Genomic DNA, 17996 nt, shown 5'->3' with positions numbered 1-17996 from the left:
TCAACTCCATTTATACAAGTGAATCTTTTTTTTTTAATCATAATTTTACAAACCTGCCCAAGCAATAGATGCAGTTAAGCTGCACAGATGCAGTCCTCAAAGGAGTGGAATGTTGTAAGATTGTTTTACGCATTACAATGTTTAACTTAAATAAACAGTGTCTCGCTCGAACATACTGTTTTAGCTGACGACAAAACCTTAATTCTCCTTTGAGCTGAAGCTCGGTGGCTGATACAAACGCGATGGGAGCTTTTTGCAATTTGTTTACAGCGGTATTCCATAGTGATTGTGGAAAGTAAATTTCATTCCCTTTTATAGTCTCGTGTCTCAATACTTATCGCATTCTTGACGTATTTCCATATCCCAAGCATTGTTTTTTGTTAAGGGTAGAACATTGCTTAAACGAGAACCGAAGGAATGCTTTTGAATCACTGAACACAAATTCTACTACCAGTGAGTTCGGCGGATGAACTCACACGGATGAATGGACTGAAGCTATCGTTAACAATTTAAATCCCCGGTTGGCGATCGTTTCCAACTCTGTTGACTACTGCAACACATTTAAAATCCAGCGCTTGTTACGAAATAAAAAAAATCTACTTCATTTGCCAGAATTATACAAGAAATCAACGATTCACACACCAACATTTGAAAGAATAAAACGGTCGTAAAAAGAATATTGGAGAACTGACCCACTAAAACGAAAACAAGGCAAGCGATGCGTATGCTTGGCAACACTCAAACACCCCATTTGCATGCCCAATCACACACAAACATACACACGCACACACACACACCACACCTGTACACATCGGCAGCCTCCCCCCGTTGGCATCATTCAATTATGCAAAATCGATACAGCAATAACAACGACAACGTCGAGAAAAACAACAACAACCAAAAAACACACCAACATCCAACGCCTACTCTTCAGCGAACACAGACACACTCGATGCTCTCCCAGCGTCGTCTTCCTGGTGCATCCAACATACACGCGGGTACGCGGATCACGCTGGTGCGGTTTCTCACGCCAGCCAACAATCAAAGCCATGGCGGCGGCGGCGGTGTCAGCGTGCCGCCAGTCGCGTAATCTCATCGCTTTCGGGGTGCGAAGGTGCCACCTTTATCCGATACCGATTTGCATTTCTAATGTTTCCCCTCAACCGGCAGCGGTCCAGCGGCGAGGCGTTTGGTTGGTGACATTTACACGCCATACCAACGACACGGTTCAAGATGTGCTGCTTCTGCTGTTGGAGCTGCAGTCAACATACACACACACACACACACAAACACTTGTGGCAGAATGGTGTGCCCGGTGCGCCCAATCGGTTGGAACGATTTCTGTACCGGCAGTTTGAGGTAGCGTCGGACTAAGCGGGAGCGGCCGGTGGTAGCGCGACACGGCGGTCAGCGCTTTCTGTGCCATTAAACTTGTTCAAGGTCGGTGCCAGATCGGTGGCTGGGTGGGTGGGGAGAAGGAGAAACCGATCTGTCATCTTCGATCCTCACCGCTCCCCAGCAGGTGGTGGTGATGATCGCCAATGCAGCTGGAGAAGTGCGCGAGACTCGAGTGGCCACGATGAAGCACGTGGTGGTGGCGTATCAAGTGGGCTATGGCGCGAGGCGGCCTGTTTGTTTACAGCGGTTGGCGCGGTTGTGCTCGGCGGGGCCGCGCGTTTCATTAAATAAAGCCATGCATTCCATTGCTGGTTTCGTCGGACCGGATGCTGTTAGGATTAGTGCGGTGGTCTGCAAGACACCACCAAGCATGATCGATTGGTGGACAACGCTATCCTAATCCAAGGTTGCGTAGAGCAAGGTAAGATCTAAAGGTCTGCTCCGCCGGGGTGGATTGGTATTCTGTCGATTGCTGTCTACTGTACAGCTGGCTTAAACGGCTTAATCCGCTGACCACAGGCTCAGGCGTTGGTTTCACAATCGTTCTCAATCAGACGACGACATTGACGCCGAGTTGTAGGAAACTCGGGCAGCCCCATATCGGCCATTGATCTTAAAGTGGATCATGTTTTTTGTTAGCCTAATCACGTTGCTCACGCTGCATTCATTGAATTTTGGCGTAGGTTCCTCGTGCCAGTTCGCATGGTAGATAACCGCCATTGCCGCCTATCTGTCAATAACCTTTCGGCTATTAATTTCGGCACAGCGCTAAAAACAGGCCGTGATAAGATGTGCCGCACGTCCGTGAAGGAAAGGCAACTGGACTGCATCGTTAACGGGGTTGGGATGGGACACGGTACGACCGGTCAGCCTATCTATCGTTTCGTGTCACCGCTTAATCGCGCCGGCTCAAAGGGTCATGAAACCTGGCCAAGGTGGATCTGTGCCGAAGGCGGGTGTCCGATGGGAGGAGGAGAAACCCGATACAGCTCCCGCTGTATCCACCCGCAAGCGCATCGCCGCACAGGCGGCAGGCTAAACGAAGCACGGGGTGAACGAACGATCTGGCGGTCTCGGTAGTTCCGGCAATGCGGCCATTTATCGTTCGTTCAACCCGTGCGCCAACCAAAACCCGCCCCTTGGGGGAGGGTTTCGGGTGGCCGAGGCAGGAATTGCAATCATAGGCAATCTAGCCCGATTGTGCCCAGTGTGATTCATGGTCACCGCTAGGATTGGAGCGGTAGTGGTATTGAGATACATTTTTTTCGTGGTTGAATGTTATCCTCATCGTTGCAATGGGGGTTAAGAGATTCGGCTGCACATTTGGGTGCCAAAATCGTTAGAGTTCAAGAAACTTGAATTTTTACGATATAATGCCAACATAGAGCTTCCCAAATTGCCATTTAACGGCACCGACCATTCAAAAAATCTGTGACTTTCTTACTTATTGCCACAACAATTATTCGTCTTTTAAAAAAATCTTATGAATACTCTTAAAAATAATTCAGGAATTTCTGATAGTAATTTATATTCTGCCGACACGTAACCGTTTCCGGTGCGGAACCGTGGTACACTCGTCAACTCGCACGGCTTAACTGCATGCCCGTCATGGGTTCAAGCTCCGTATGGACCAATGTCTCTCATTCGTAGTACTAATTATTCTGCTAATTGTGACTAATCGATATCATAGTCAGACAGGCCTTGCCCGACAACAAGTTGTGTCAAATAAAGAGAAATAGTTGATCACATATCGGATAGTTTTAGCGTTCCAAAAGCCGCTTTCGAATGGGATTCGAACTAATTTCAACCTTGCAGAAACGGGCACGGGCACGTGTCTATTCAAGGAGTATTTTGGCAGCCATGCAAGCATACATTAATTTCAATGGTTTAATGTATCACACATTTTCGTTCAATCTTACCAAATTTACCAGCTGATCCATACCTTCGCCTTTTTATTAAACAGGACCATTTAAGAGTCAATTGAAAAATCAGTATAAACGTAGGGGCAGAACGTGACTCGAGTTTATATTAAAATGAAAATATCGTACAATTATAATAGAGCTTACACTGTTTTTCGGGTCAGTTTCTAATGTAAACGGCATTATTCAACAATCGCACGAAGTGTTTCCAACAGGCCAGCTGACGACAGCTGTTGAAAAACATCTTGAAAGTTTTGAATAATGCTGTTCACATTGAAAACTGTGCCGGAAAGTAGTGTATAATTAGAAATAGTAAATATATTTTAAAAAATAGTAATATCATAGTTGAAAACATTGAAGTACTTCCGAACGTCCACCACGCTTGCACATGAAACGAAAGATTGTAGCGAAAATATTATTGTTGAGCTGCTCGCGCACCAACCGTCGCACAACTTTCGTTCAACACTGTACCCGGCGGCGGCCGCGACTCTAGCTTTCGAACGTGTTTACCAAGCTCACAGAAGTAGGCTACTACCGCTTAGCGTCGGTATCGGTCTTCGCAGGTGAACAGCGCGCGTGAGCGGATCCGGCGGTTGTAAATTTACCTTACTATCGCGCTTTACCGCACACACACACACACACAGCCAGCAGCCCCTCGGAGGGTAGCAGCGAAATTTTGCTCCACAAACTACGAGCGCACTTACCAGCCAGTGTGCACAGCGACAGTCGATACAGCAGCTAGCAGCAGCCAAGGCGGACCAGCGCAGAGGAGCGCAGGCCGAAAATCATCTGCCCATTATCATCCTATTCGAACGGGGGGGGTTTTTGGTCGCTGTTCTCGATTACTTAGGAAGGTAACGCTTATCAGTACTTTTTTTCTCACCTCATCCAATCGATGTCGCTATCGAGCGTAGTAGCGGCTACCCCGTAGGAGGCAGGCCAATTGGCCCATCCCAAAAGTACGTCATTGATGCATTCACTGCCAAACACGTACACACCAACTATATCGTTCACACACTCCCTCACCAATCAAACAAAATAACTCCACAAAGCAGTGTGATACGACACGTCATTCCGGTTACTTATCTCGTCGTTTTTTGTTTCTCTCCCCCTCCATCTTTTTCTTCCACAGCAACCTTAATAAGGTGTAACCGAGTCGGCAAGCGGTGGACGGATCCGGACCACCGGAGGCGACCTTTGACACACCACCGCCGCGTAAAGAGAAAACACGATCACGGTATCGAGACGATATCGTCGGCGGAAGAAGGCCACGCAAGGAAGGTCATCAGTCGTCGAACGCTATCAGTGCTGATTGGATTATCATTGCGCCGAAGCGACCAGAGCGACCGTTTGTTGGTGCGTGTGCATCAGTGTGCATCCAGCAGCAGTCACAAAGCAGCAGTGGCCATACGAACATACGAAGGTTCGACAACAAGGCAGAACAAAAACAAAAGTAAAGCAACCAAACGCAAACACACAAAAACATTCGAGCGGGGAGAGCAGGTTTCGCTTTTAATTGCAAACAAAGTAGGCAGGGTAGAGGATCGCCAGTGTGCCAGCAAGAGTGCCGAATCGAAAGTGAACAGCCAGTACGGCACAGTTACAGACGGTGTTTCGAGTGTGCAGTTGTATGTAGCGAGTGATTCGAAGAAAGAGTGGTAAAATACGTTTTAATCGTGCGTGATGTGTATACTGTTCGTGTACGTGGACGACGGTTCCGTCGCAGGGCGGTACCGGCTGGTGCTGGCATCGAATCGGGACGAGTTCTATGCCCGACCGGCCAAGCTGGCCGCACCGTGGGAGGAAAACGCCCGCATCATAGGAGGCCGTGATATGGAGCCGGGTCGCGAGGGTGGTACCTGGCTTGCGATCGGTAACCATCCCGCGGGGCAGATAAAGCTCGGTGCGCTGCTAAACGTTACCGGCGAAAATAAAGCCAACGTTACCAATGGCCGGGGACCGATCGTGGCTAACTTTCTGAAGGGCGAGCTGACCAGCCGCGCGTACAGCGAGCAGCTGCTGGTGCAGGACAACTTTGGAGCGTTCAATTTCGTGTCGATCCAGCTGGACGCGAACGGCTCGGATCGTTCGGAAGATCGTTCGGAGGGTCGGAACCAGTCCGGCGGTACCGTGTTGCACACGAGCAATGCACCGCACAGTATTGACACGTGCAAGACCGGGCAGGCGCTTGGATTTGGCAACAGCACGCTGGAGAAACCGCTGCAGAAGGTTTGCCGCGGAAGGGAACAGTTCGACGAGATCGTCGCGAGATGCAACGTGCCGTTTGCGGACAAGGATGCGTTGGTGCATGAGCTGATGGGACTGTTAAAGAGCGATGTCCGGTAAGTGGGCTGACGGGCGTACAATTGTTGTTATAACTTTCGATTAATCTTACTTCCAATCACTTCTTCCAGACACTTTCCGGACCCAGAATTGACACGGCGCGCTGGACAGCATGCGGAATTTCTTTCGAGTGTTAATGTGCGCATGCCCAACGGTAGCTATGGCAGCCGAACGCACACCGTGATCCTGATCGATCATAACAATCACATGGAATTTATCGAGCAAACTTTGAGCGGCACCGATCCACACACGGGCGAATGGATAACGACGCGCATTGAGCGGGAATTAGTGTAACGTAGGATCGAACCATACCATCCATGCATGCATATACCCATCTAGGTAGGATAATATCATCTGACTTTGATATAGACAAACAGGTTAGCCTTCTATATTCAATTTATAAACAACTTCTGACGAAAGAGGGAAGTCACAATGTTATGAATGTTTACATTTGCTTTTGTCGCATCACAAATCTCCTCCGAACACTGCGTGCGCCTCGCAGCTGCATCGCTGCTTTGAGTTATTTTCGCTTCGTGCCAGCCTTGAGCAGGCGTTTCTTCGACCCGGCAGCTGCACCCTTTCGAGCACCTTTCACAATGCTCTTAAACTGTCCTGCATTTTTCGACCGTTTCCTGTTTGTAAAAAAGGGGCAGCAGTTTGCGATAGTTAATGAAAATGTTGAATGTTTGAATTAAACAACAACAAAAAACTACTTACCTTCGATTGAGAGAATTGCGGCTTAGTGGAACATATGCGTACGGTTCGTGTTTGCCCTTGCGCAGCATATCTCCGGACGCTTTCTTCGTCCGATATTCGGCACCGGTCGATACGTTCGATTTAGCAGTGCGGTTCGACTTGCTACTGTAGCCCGACTTTACCGAGGCAGCCGTTGGACGATGAATACCCTTACCGCCGGCCACGTACCGGCTAGACGCGCCGGACATACCGGAACGAGCGCTAAGTGCATCGATTGCTTTGCGCTTCCGGGACGAAGGACCTTCCTCCTCTTCGTCCTCGTTCGGTCGGTACTCCTCCTGTTCGGCCTGGCTGTCGTCACTGTCGTCCTCGTCGTAGATACGCTTTTTGGTCTTGTCCGCGTACCCAAGCGCTTCGTCCGGATCTTCGTCCGAATCCGAATAATCTTCAATGTCTTCGATGATGAGCCGACCGTCGGAAGCCGTCTTAAAGCCACGGTTGGCATCCTTGTGCTGCTTGCTGGTACCCGGACGGGAGTGATCTTTCTCTTCCATTGGTTCGTTGGCTGCAACCATTTAAAAAAAAGGTTACGATCAGATACTTTCGTTTATGCACACACACACTTATACATACTTGTAATTTTTCCAATCGCATCCAGATCTGCTAAATCCACGATGTTATCTTCCGATTCCTTGATGTACGTATCCAATCCCTTCTTCTTTGAGCGATTCTTTCTTTCATCTTCTACGCCCGAATCTGAGTCTGAATCCGCGAGGATATCATCGATGCTGTTGAGGGAATAAGGGCCATTATTGCAATATCTTGTCCCGGGGTCCCGGTTCATACCCCTTCCGCTACTTACGTTAAGCTCTTCTTCTGCAGTTCGCTCGTAAAGTCATCCTCATCATCCTCCTCGTCCTTCTCTTCGCCATCCTTGCCGTCGCGGCCCTGTTTGTTGCGCTTTGCACGCGACAAATCTTTCCTTATTTTCTTCAACCGCTTGTGCGTCTCCTCATCATTGCCCGGTACGAGCTGTATGACTTCCTGCGCACCAAACCGCTTGCACAGCTTCTTCCAGATGTAACCCAATATCAACCGACAGTGGCGCTTGGTATCGGGCACCATCATCGAGAGCGATTTGACCTTTCGTAGCAAAAAAAAGGGTAGACGAAAGAATTGGGAATTGAGAAAAGCAGTTTAGAATTTACACATTGCCTGAGGGCTGACGACGACGACAAAGCAATACTTACGATCAGAGACAGATAGTTGGTCACGAGCGGAACGGGAAGAATTTTGGTGTACGAGTGCAAAAAGTGCAACGCAGCGTCAACCTCCATGCGTGTTTTGCCGATGAGGAAGGTGAGCACCTGGTCCAGCATGAACTTGAGCGAATCGATCGACAGCGAACCGGTAAACTTTTCCAGCACCGCACGCAGCACACAGATCGTGTTGGTGATCAGTTGGCTGTCACCCACGAACCCGGCAATGAGGAGATCGATGAACTCATTAATCTGCTCCTGGTTCTGCAACGGTCGATATGAAGATAAGCAAATATCTACCACACAGTACTGTCTCTACTTACATCAAACATTTCGCCAATCTGTTCCAGCAATTCTACCGCAATCTGTTCCTTCTTGACTGCCTCCAAATGATACGTGGCAACCACTTCCGATAGTGTTCGTGTCACCAATTTTCCATTCAGCAGTACCGTCGGCTGCTTGTCTAGCATTATCTTCAAACATCTGATAAAGCAAATTATGAGTTTGAGTAATGATTCAATGGAAAGCAGAAATTCCTTAACCGTTACTACTTACGCCAAACGCGGTGCCTGAATGCCGTCGTACGTCTGGTGCATCGTGCCGAGCAGCAGCTTCTCGATATTGCCCAGCTTGTCGGACACAAACGCAACGCAGCCCTCATTTTCCGAGGACAAAATTTCGCGCAACAGTTTAAACGCTTTCTTCATCTGCCGGCGCAGATTTGCATCCCTCTTTGCGACCGTGTCCTGCTTCCGGTCCTGCTTCAGGATCACCGAGATGTACTTTTTATAAATCTCCTCCAGCTTCTCCTTCGTCTGGTACAGGGCGAGCTGCTCTACGATATCGAACAGCGTGTCGTAGATGAACGTGCCCGGCGCTTTCTCCTGCAGCTGCTGCAGTGCCACGTTAAACATCTCGTCCAGTACGGGATTGGGCGTGATCGAGATGTATGCCTGTATCGTTTCGAACGCGGCCTGGCGGACCTCGTTCTCGTAGCTGCCGTTCGGTTTCGTGGTGTAGATGTTGAACAACCGTGGCAGGAAGTTTTTCGCAAACCGGCCAATCTCCTCCCGCTCGGACGGTGTTTCCAGGTGCGTTATCAGCTCCTTCAAACCGTCCAGTATTGGTGCCCGCAGGTCGGGGTTTTCGTTCAGCACCATGCCGAGCGTTTTCGCAATGAGGCGGAAGTTGGACACGTCCTTCGGTTTGCGACAGAAGCCGGGAAACAGGCCCCACAGCTGGCAGCACAGCAGCTCGAAGATGTGGGATTGATGTTTGTTGTCCGTTTCCTTGAACTTTTGCCACAGCATGTAGCACTGGTAGGCCAGCTTCAGTATGACGCTGTTGAACAGCTCGAAGCTGGAGTGCTGCAGGCCTTCACGCAGCAGCGGCAGCATCCACGTGCGGTCCAGATCGATCTTCCCGTCCGAACCGGCAAGCGGTATGCACTTCAGCACCAGCTGCGTGTCCATCGAACCGACGGCTTGCAGGACGGCATGCTCGATCTGGATGCGGTTGGAGGACTGTGGATCATACCGCGCGCCGAGTGTCGTCAGCGCGGGTGCAAGCGTCTCTCCGAAGTAGCGCCCGGTAGTATCGAACGCTATGGCCAAAATGATGAGCACTTGCTTCGAGGCATGCCCGAACGGTGCCGTGCAGAGGACGTCGATGATGTACTTCAGTGACTTCTCCAGCGAGGCGCGATGTTTTTCCACCTCGACCTCGTCGGCACAGCACGGTTGCACACACTCGTACAGTATGTCCTTGAGCGCATTGGACGCGGCCGACACCACGTCCAGCTTTTCCGAGGACCAGAAGTCTTGCGTGCACACTTGCACGAACTTTGGCAGCGCCGTGCTGCACAGCACCAGATCGTACTTGGCCAGGAACAGGTGGCCCTCCTTCAGCACCGTCAACCAGGCGATGATCTGTCGCGAATCGGACCGCTCCGGACGGTAATCGTACAGGGCGGAGAGCAGTTTGCCGGCCAGCACCGGCGTAAGGTTTTCCGTCTTGGACGTGAACAGCGAATGGAAGGTTTGGAAGCAGTTCGTTCGTATCAGCACGTTGGTGGCGGTCATGATGGAGAGCAAATTTTCCGACACCAGCTTAATGTCGTCCTTGTTGAACACGGGCAGCGCATTGTGCAGCAGTCCCAGCATGTGCAGTATGACCGTTTGGTTGCTGCCGAGGTTTTCCGGCTTAAACTGGGCGATGCAGAACCGTGCCACACGCCCCCCCGCAGGATGGTGCTTTACCGCCGGTGCTACCTTTTTCGGCTGCTCCTCCTGGTCGGCGGTGTCCTGCTGCTTCGGTGGTAGCATAAAGCAGCTGCCATGTATCACGGCTACCACGGCGTGCTGGGCTGCTTTGCGCAGTTTCGGCTTAGTGTGCGTGGTGAACGCAAGTATTGCGTCGAAAAACTTGAGCGTCGATGACATCTTCCACTGATCGTACGCTTGCGCCCGCAGCAGCACCGAAATACAGCCGATCAGGTTGCGCGTCATCGTGTGGTTTTCCGTTTCGGTGTAGCGTTCCAGCAGCGCCAGCAGCGTTTGGGCTGTGTCGGAAAACTTGCGCCGCAGCACACCCTCCGGCACGGACTTGATGCCCATCGCCAGCAGCGAGACGGCCGCATTGATGTCGTTTTCCTCCTTTGCCGCCTCGATCGTTTCCATCAGTGCGAGAAAGTACTCCGTGCTGCTTTGGCTCCCCGACTGCTCCTTGATGACCTCGGTGAGAGCGGCCAGTATCGCGAGCATATCTTTCTGTAGCTGCGAATCAGCACGGAAATTGGTTAACAACCTGAGAAAGAAAAGGTTCTCATTATAGCATATATTTTCTAAAAAAAAACAACAACAACATCGTCTTTACTGCTTACTTCTTGAAGCTCATGTTCGAGCAGGCACTCCAGTTGGAGGCAAACGTTTGGAAGGTCTTGAACGTTCCCGGCTGCGAATCGGACATCATCTCATCGTCGCCATCTTTCATGCTGAACGATTTCATACTGGCCGCAATATCGTTCACCGTCGGCGTCTTGGTTTTGCCCGCGCCACCACTACCGTACGACTGGATCGCCTCATGCTTCAGTACCGCCTCGAGCGTTAGCTTGCTTTTCCGGTCCGACTGTTCGCCGGCCGCCGGAGCAAGGCTCAGGTTGGACTGAAAGAACCGGCCCTTTGCCTTGGCGCGATGTTTGCTTTCCTGCGGATTGGAGGAGGAAGCGCCTCCCTTCTGCCATCGCTTCGATCCGGTCTTTCGCTTTAGTTTTGAACGAAATTTACTCATTTTCGTTAATTACAGTGTACGAACGATAGCAGAAATTGTTTTTATTGCCGTAAAAAACGCACTGAACGGAGCAACGCACGTGCACGAGTTTCGACGAACCGAATGAAAACAAACATGCTGTCAGAGAGAGGTTCGCTGACAGTAGACGTTTTTGAGGTTATGGTGTTTTGAAGCAGTTTCGTACGCTATTCATTTTATCCGTTTTTTTATTCGCAAATAATGTTATGTTAAATGCGAGTATTTACTCTTTCAGTATTGATTTTTTATGTAATTGTCCTCTAAATAAGTAACAATTTACAACAACAAAAAAATAACATTTGCCCCTTCTTTTGGTGAGGCATTGGCTTCCCAGTAAATCAAAACAAACAATTGCTGTCAAAATTCCACAACAAAGCACACGTGCGTGATCCGCGTAGCTGTGCCTCCCGTTGTGGTTCATATAATAAAACGTTTACTATTGCTTAAAACGCGAAAATGCCCGACAAAATAAAGTTTGGCGATGTGGGCAGTGATTACGAGCCAACTGCTTCCGAAGATGAGTACAGTGAAGGGGAGAAGGAGTTGCTAAACAACGTACGACAGCGTAACCGCCGCAACGAGTACGATGAGGACGACGTGCAGCATCAAGCCGTTCTTGGGTTCGACGACGACGCCGAGGATGACTACGACAACGCTGAGTACGAGGACGAAGAAGACGAGGAGCCGGATTTTGATGAAATTCGTAAATTTGAACACGACAGCGATATCGACGACAGAGGCGAGGAGGACGATCTTCCCGATCGGTATGCGTGGGGTAAGAAGGCCGGCGCGTACTATGGCACCGGTTACAAAGACCGGGACTACGATACGCTTACCGCCCAGGAGGAAGAGATGGCACGGATGGAGGAGGAGGAAGCGATGGAAATGCAGAAGCGCCTCATCAAGGGCATGACCGATGAGGATTTTGCGCTGGACGATTTACTGTCCGATGATGATGCGAAGGAGGCGGCAGCAGCAGCAGCAGCAGCAAAGGATGTGGACGTACTAGCGGAGAAGTCGGTAAAGAAACGCGCTCCATTCAGCAGCGAAGAAGTAATAGTTATCAAGGGGGATTTGTCGGATCTGAGCGAAAGCCAGCGGTTGGAGCTGTTTCGCAAAGAGTCGCCAGAGTTCGATGGACTGGTCAAGGAAGGTGTGGCCAAGCTGAGCGAGTGTGCCGACGTGCTGGAACCCGTTTTGGAGCTGCTGAAAAAGCATGACAAGCTGTCGCACCCACTCGGCCAGCTGTTGGTAAAGCGGTACGAGCTGCACATGCTTTACTGTAGCAATATTAGCTTCTACGTACTGCTGAAATCGCAAAGGGTGGATATTCGCAAACATCCGCTCGTGAAGCGATTGCTACAGCTGAAGCGGTTAGTACAGGAGATGGAGCAGAAGTACGAACAAACGGCAAAGGCACAGGTGGAAGCACTGTTGGAAGCACACGCGGAAGGGCTAGAAATTACATTCGAGGATGAGATGGACGGTGGAGCGTTGAAACCCAAGAAGGCACACCGCTTGCGAGTGCTTGACGAGTTGGAGCGAATGGATTCAGGAACGGAAGATGACCTGGAAGATGCCGGAGAGGAGGAAGGAAGCGATGCTGAAGAATATTCTGCGAAGCGTAGGAAATTGGACGACGTTGAGGAGGAGGAGGAGGACGTCGAGGAGGCAGAGGAACAGATGGAGGACGAGGAAGAGTTTGACGTTGATGGGAAGCGCAAAATCACCTACCAGATGGCCAAGAACAAGGGTCTATCGGTACGCAAGCGTAAGGATCAGCGTAACATTCGCGTGAAGAATAAGCTGAAGTACCGCAAGGCAATCATTCGACGAAAGGGCGCCGTGCGAACCGTTCGCACCGAGAGCAAACGGTACTCGGGCGAGAGTAGCATCAAACCGTACGTTAAGAGAGGAATTAAGCTTAAGTAAGTTCCCCGTGACACAGCACAGCAGTCTTCTGATCCATGACCCGTGGATGGGCAAGGGGCTGTTGTTCACAAGCAGATTTATTTCCAAACACTTGGTACGTCTGGTGTGCGGCGTGACGGCGCACGTGTTACATTAAAGGGAAAGCAATTAAAATGTTTCAATACAAAAATAGCGGGAAAAGTAACTGATTCATGTGGATTCGTATATATGAGAGTTGTTTGAAAGAATGGAACGTTAAATATGAGAAAATGTACTTGGGAAGAGAGTATAAGTACTTGAAACAGATAAGGAAAACATGTACGAATTTTCTTACTAGTGAAAATGAAAGCAAACAAGCGTTGCTTTCCATCGAAGATGGCAATACAGCCAAATTATAGAGAATATTTATGGAAACACGAATTGTGTTAGCCAGCACTATCCTACACATGAGCTAGTTACTTAAGCAATAATTTACGAAAATCGTCATTCGATTTCGGCTTTTCCTCCGAGGCTGCCGCTGCGCTTCTCTTCAAGACGGCGGTTGGAATCATTGGCGATAGTTTCTGTTTTACGTCCCTGGAAAGAGAGCGAAGCAAAGAACTCGTTTAAATCGTGCAAACGTCACTACCCTTTACACAATTGAACTATTTAATCTTACCATTTGCCCAGCAGCTTCTTCCCGGAGCCCAAGCTAGAGCTGGAGCCGCCACTATCCCCCACCGATAGGGTTGGTTCCGTTGCGGTTGGATTCTTCTTGGGCGGCGGTGACGAGATGGCGACAGTGATCGTGAAACCATCAATCACGTGCTGATCCATCTTCAGGACAGCATTTTTGGCGGACGTTTCCGTTTCGTACTCCAGGTACGCTAGGCCCTTCGATTTGCCACTCCGGAAGCACACGATGCGTATGTCCTTGATCGACCCGAACGGCTCAAACAACCGCCGCAGTTCCTCTTGCCCCAAATTGAACGGTAGCCCTTTGATGAACAGTTTGTTCGGTTCGAACGACGACGAGTACTTGAACTGATGTGGGCGAGTTGTCTTGTCGCGTGCTACATTCGAAATGAATACCGGCCGACCGTTCAGTGGACGTCGGTCGAAGCTGAGCGCTTTCGGGACTTCTTCTGCGCTGGCCAGCTGCATGTAGCCGAAGCCACGGCTTTTGCCCGAACTCGAGGCGACCAGTTCTATCGATTCGATCGCTAGGTCGGGGAAAATCTCGCGGATATCTGTTTCCGTTACCTCAAAGCTAAGATTGCTGACGAACACCTGTCGGCTTTGGTCGCCGCCAGCTTTCGCGTCGCTTTCGCTATCGATGTCGATTACGGTTTGCGGTTTGGATGGCTCCGGTTTGCTGAGGTCATGATTTTTGGAGCTGCTATGGAGGGGTGGAATGGCCGGTGTTTTAAACTCTTCCTGCCGTTCTCCCACCGTATCGGACAGATTATCGTTGGTTCGTTTCACTTTTTTCTTCCCCGGTGGTGAACCGCCGGCTCCGTCCATGGAAGAGGCCTGTCTTTTCGCGACCGATGCGTCCGAATCCTTGTGTGCGGTTGTTCCGATCGCTTCTGAACGCTTGCCCTTCGTTGCACGATTTGACGGACCATTTTTGGAAATGGTCTTGTAGTACTTCTCGATCGTAGCATTGCACAGCTCCTGACAGCTTATCAGCTGCTCCAGCGAACCGTTGCACCGCTCGAATCGCAACCAAGCGGCAGCCAGCGTTTCGGGATCATCCAGCCCAGCGGTGGTAATGGATTTGCGGTACAGTTTACGCGCTGCTTCGGGGCCTCGTTTTGCCTCCATTTCGATAAACTCAATCCACAGCCCGACACGGGACGAATTATCGGAGCTGGCTGTAAGCGAAAGGAAACAATAATTCTCATGTTGTGTTTCATAAGCCGAATTACACCAGCCAGCACACAGTTGAACCGGAAAAGCTTTCGAATCGTCATTACTTACCCATCACACTGTACCAGAGGTCGCGCCCTTTGTTCGGTTCGCCCAGCGCTTCGTACTCAAGCCGGCCCCAGTATTGCAAAATCTTGCACTGTGGATCGGCCAACACGCCCCACGTCCGGCCCAGCTGGTTCCAGGCAAGGTCAAAGTTGGCGCGCAATATGTCGCGCTCCTTTTCGCTGGCAAAGTCAGTCACGCGCCGTAAGTACGTCAAGTACTCGAGCCACACCTTCACCGACGCTTCCGGTGTCTGCAGCCCAGCGGACGCTACATCCTCCATGATCTTCAGGATGGTCATCTTGGAGGTTGGCGTCGCCTGCCGCTCAACGATGCGCATCTTCTCCACGTACAGCTCGGCGCTCCACGTACAGTTGCGCAGCGCTCTGTTGACCAGGTCGAGTTCGGTTTGGCGAAACACCGGCGAGGCCGTATTATCCTCCGCGTCCGGCGGGCAACGGTGCAGATAGCGCACATACTCGTGCCAGACTGCCCCATCCAGGCAACATTCGGTGACCATACGCTCGTACAGTATTTGCACCTCGTCGTCATCGAGCAGCGTTTGGCAATCGGCGATATACTTTCGGTACAGATCCGCCCTCTCCTGGTGGCAGTGCGCTTCCAGCGCGGCGAGCGCTGTTTCGTGGGGAAGCATGCGCTGCAGCGCTTCCTTGGCCTGTTTGTACCGTCGTTCAAATTTTTCCGCGTCCAGATCGGTCAGCACATCTTTGTACTTCTCGCACAGTAGCTTATACTCGATGTACGAGTCCTCCATGTTGCGGAGCGGTATCTTCAACTCCTGCTCATAGATTCGTGCCAATCGATTGAAGCTGGCGGGAGAGCTAAAAATATAAATTGTTTAAAAACGTTAATTTTCCAACAAAAAAAAATCCCCCTCCTTCGCGTAACTTACTCTCCATCTTTTGTCAATGTATCCTCTCGGTACGCTTCAAAGATGGAACGTCCCTTCATTGTGTGCAAACCGTAGGTCGGGATTAGTGTTTTCCAAATTCGCTCCGCAATCGCTTTGCTGTCCGTTTTCATTGCCAGCGCGGCAAACTCTAGCGCTACCTCGGCCGAGTAGTAATCGCTCAGCGCGCGTTGGAAAAGTTTTTCCACCTTCTCCACCTCTTCGTCGGTCGTCGCTAGGGAAGATTCAATTTTCAGCCACCGCAGCCAAATCTCGGGCGACAGTGGGTACATTGCCGCAAATATTTCAGCACTTTGGCGAATCTTATCCAGGTCATTCATTTGGCTAAAATTTGAAGAATAAAAAATACATTTCACCCCTTGCAGTAGCCGCTACTGCCACCGATATATACACAATTTAATACGTACTGCGCAACTTCCAGCAGCTCAGCGTAGTTGTCGTAGTTGTACTTGTCGCCAGCGATTTTGGTAAGAATCTCGATGTACTCCTTTATGTGTTTCGATTCAATCGACTCATCGTTATCGTCATCCTCCGTATCTTCGTCCTCCGTGTTGGTACCTTCGGACGAATCATCTTCCGTGTCGGCACTTTCATCCAGCGCGTCCTGCAGGAACAGGCAAACACAATACACCGGGTCAGTGCAATGAGACGCGAAAAACGCGAGCATATACGTACAATTTCAATTATCTCGTCTTTGGGGTCCTTCATCTCAGCGTCCGACATGGTTGGGAATGGGTGGTTGCTATTTTTACACAAAATAAACGCACAATACTCTACAAACTCCGCTCCTCCGTTTTGTTTCGTTTAATAACCTTACAAACTGGGCCACAACAACATTTTGACGTTTGTTTTTTTTTACGCAAAGCGCCCGCTGAGAACGTTCAAAAGCAGCGTGTACACGTATGGAGTTTGGGGTAACGCAGCTTCGCCAATGAAAGATCTATGTGAACGATTTATTCATTGTCTGCATGAAATGTTCCGAAAAAAATTATTATTCATCCATTTTAATGAATATTAACTTTGTAAAAAGACGACTCAAACAAGAAATCGTGAAACATCGGCCACACTCCGTGTAGTTGGTGCTTGAGCAATGCTGAAAAAGAAGCATATCGGAACATCCGTGATGCTCCCCAACAGACTGGCCAGAAATACCGATTTTTCTGTACTCCTACGGATTTTTGATATGCCTACCGATTCACAGATGACCACCCTTAAACTACCGATTATTAATTTATCCTATCGAAAATACAGATTTTCTCATAATACTTACCGAAAAGACATCAAACAATTTCCCAATTGAGCTAATGCAGTAAACTCCCTATGAAATAAGGAAATCACTAGCGACCACCCAAGTGCCACAAATCCACTAAACGACCACTAAACGGCTTCTAAACGACTCAAGTTCTCTACCTAAACGGAATATAGAAAGACTTCGTTTAGCAGACGGCAAACGACTCATGCATTCTAAAAATAGCAAAAAAGCTGGTGGCGCTATCTCTGTTGGTGGGATACCCCAACCAGTTGAGCCTCATCGCTTGGAGGAGAGCTTTCTCATTTCCTCTGTACTGTTGTATGGTTTCGCATTGAAGTTATGCATCGCTAGAACTAGAACGGCGATACGATTGTTTAAATACTAAACTTCAACGGAAATCACCAACACTGAAGCAAGTGAGATTTGAGTTATAGTCGTTGGTGTTGATACCCACGTATCTGACCACACGACCATTCATATAGATTTTTGCTCAGAAAGTTAGAAGGCTATATAGGTCATGATAAGATGAAACTTGTCGAAACACATTGCAAGAAAAGGATAGCAATATAATGATGAGTTGTAATACGCCATCTATTGATCAAACCAATGAAGCTGTGGAGCTTTCATTTTTTTTCTATGGATATTCAATTTTCCAGTCGTTTAAGCTTAATCTGTGGCGCTTGGGCAGAACCAAAAGTTCAACACGTGATTCCCATTTCTGCACTTCATGCGATAAAATTTAACGTGATGGTAAAATTGTATATGGGATTTTACAGAAAAAAGCGATTTTATTATACGGCTGAATATATAAATAAAAAACCGACAATTTTCAGATCGACACTTCAGAAAAGCCTCATTCGTGTGACTGCTATGAACCAAATGTGATGCATTTTTTTTAAATAAAAAAGGATGTATTTATTCGTGCAGTTAAGATACTCGCCTCCCCCTTCACCTCCACTTAACACTTCGAAAACATACCGAAAACTACCGATAGCAATTGAAACTCCTACCGAAAATTACAGATA

General features: G+C 49.3%; 4 protein-coding genes across 6 annotated transcripts in view; 2 read left to right on the top strand and 2 right to left on the bottom strand.

The window, feature by feature from the left end:
- Positions 1–6098, top strand: part of LOC120948385 (transport and Golgi organization protein 2) — a 45977-nt gene extending 39879 nt beyond the window's left edge. The window contains exons 1-3 of one of the 3 annotated variants that reach the window (XM_040364645.2): positions 3693–4171; positions 4450–5659; positions 5732–6098. In XM_040364645.2, coding sequence (XP_040220579.2) covers positions 5001–5659; positions 5732–5954 — 882 coding nt within the window. In that variant the 5' untranslated portion in view covers positions 3693–4171; positions 4450–5000 and the 3' untranslated portion in view covers positions 5955–6098. The other 2 variants (XM_040364646.2, XM_049606397.1) reach the window with 2 other exon arrangements.
- LOC120948376 (RRP12-like protein) lies at positions 6039–11025 on the bottom strand. Its single transcript, XM_040364635.2, has 8 exons — positions 10497–11025; positions 8171–10420; positions 7939–8098; positions 7607–7879; positions 7219–7499; positions 6990–7144; positions 6378–6921; positions 6039–6292 (listed from the first exon to the last, which is right to left on the bottom strand). The coding sequence occupies exons 1-8, from the start codon at positions 10901–10903 to the stop codon at positions 6181–6183; spliced, it is 4182 nt and encodes a 1393-aa protein (XP_040220569.2). The 5' UTR covers positions 10904–11025; the 3' UTR covers positions 6039–6180.
- Positions 11026–11270: 245 nt separating this feature from the next.
- Positions 11271–13037, top strand: LOC120948384 (something about silencing protein 10). The gene has a single exon (XM_040364644.2). It carries the CDS (start codon positions 11378–11380, stop codon positions 12851–12853), a length of 1476 nt encoding a protein of 491 aa, XP_040220578.2. The 5' UTR covers positions 11271–11377; the 3' UTR covers positions 12854–13037.
- Positions 12913–16571, bottom strand: LOC120948378 (squamous cell carcinoma antigen recognized by T-cells 3). Its single transcript, XM_040364637.2, has 6 exons — positions 16395–16571; positions 16127–16323; positions 15702–16043; positions 14795–15630; positions 13491–14688; positions 12913–13408 (listed from the first exon to the last, which is right to left on the bottom strand). The coding sequence occupies exons 1-6, from the start codon at positions 16440–16442 to the stop codon at positions 13288–13290; spliced, it is 2742 nt and encodes a 913-aa protein (XP_040220571.2). The 5' UTR covers positions 16443–16571; the 3' UTR covers positions 12913–13287.
- Positions 16572–17996: the final 1425 nt, after the last annotated feature.

Source organism: Anopheles coluzzii, chromosome 2, assembly GCF_943734685.1.
Source record: "Anopheles coluzzii chromosome 2, AcolN3, whole genome shotgun sequence".
NCBI classification, from domain to species: Eukaryota; Metazoa; Arthropoda; class Insecta; order Diptera; family Culicidae; genus Anopheles; species Anopheles coluzzii.
This window is presented reverse-complemented; position numbering and strand designations above follow the sequence as displayed.

Coding starts and splice junctions, on each gene's coding strand:
- LOC120948376 (XM_040364635.2), bottom strand. CDS start 10,903: ATGAGTAAATTTCGTTCAAAACTAAAGCGAAAGACCGGATCGAAGCGA. Junction 7,500..7,606: donor CCAACTATCTGTCTCTGATC/GTAAGTATTGCT, acceptor TTGCTACGAAAG/GTCAAATCGCTCTCGATGAT. Junction 6,922..6,989: donor TGCGATTGGAAAAATTACAA/GTATGTATAAGT, acceptor AAATGGTTGCAG/CCAACGAACCAATGGAAGAG.
- LOC120948384 (XM_040364644.2), top strand. CDS start 11,378: ATGCCCGACAAAATAAAGTTTGGCGATGTGGGCAGTGATTACGAGCCA.
- LOC120948378 (XM_040364637.2), bottom strand. CDS start 16,442: ATGTCGGACGCTGAGATGAAGGACCCCAAAGACGAGATAATTGAAATT. Junction 16,324..16,394: donor AAGACGAGATAATTGAAATT/GTACGTATATGC, acceptor CTGTTCCTGCAG/GACGCGCTGGATGAAAGTGC. Junction 16,044..16,126: donor GAGCTGCTGGAAGTTGCGCA/GTACGTATTAAA, acceptor TTCAAATTTTAG/CCAAATGAATGACCTGGATA.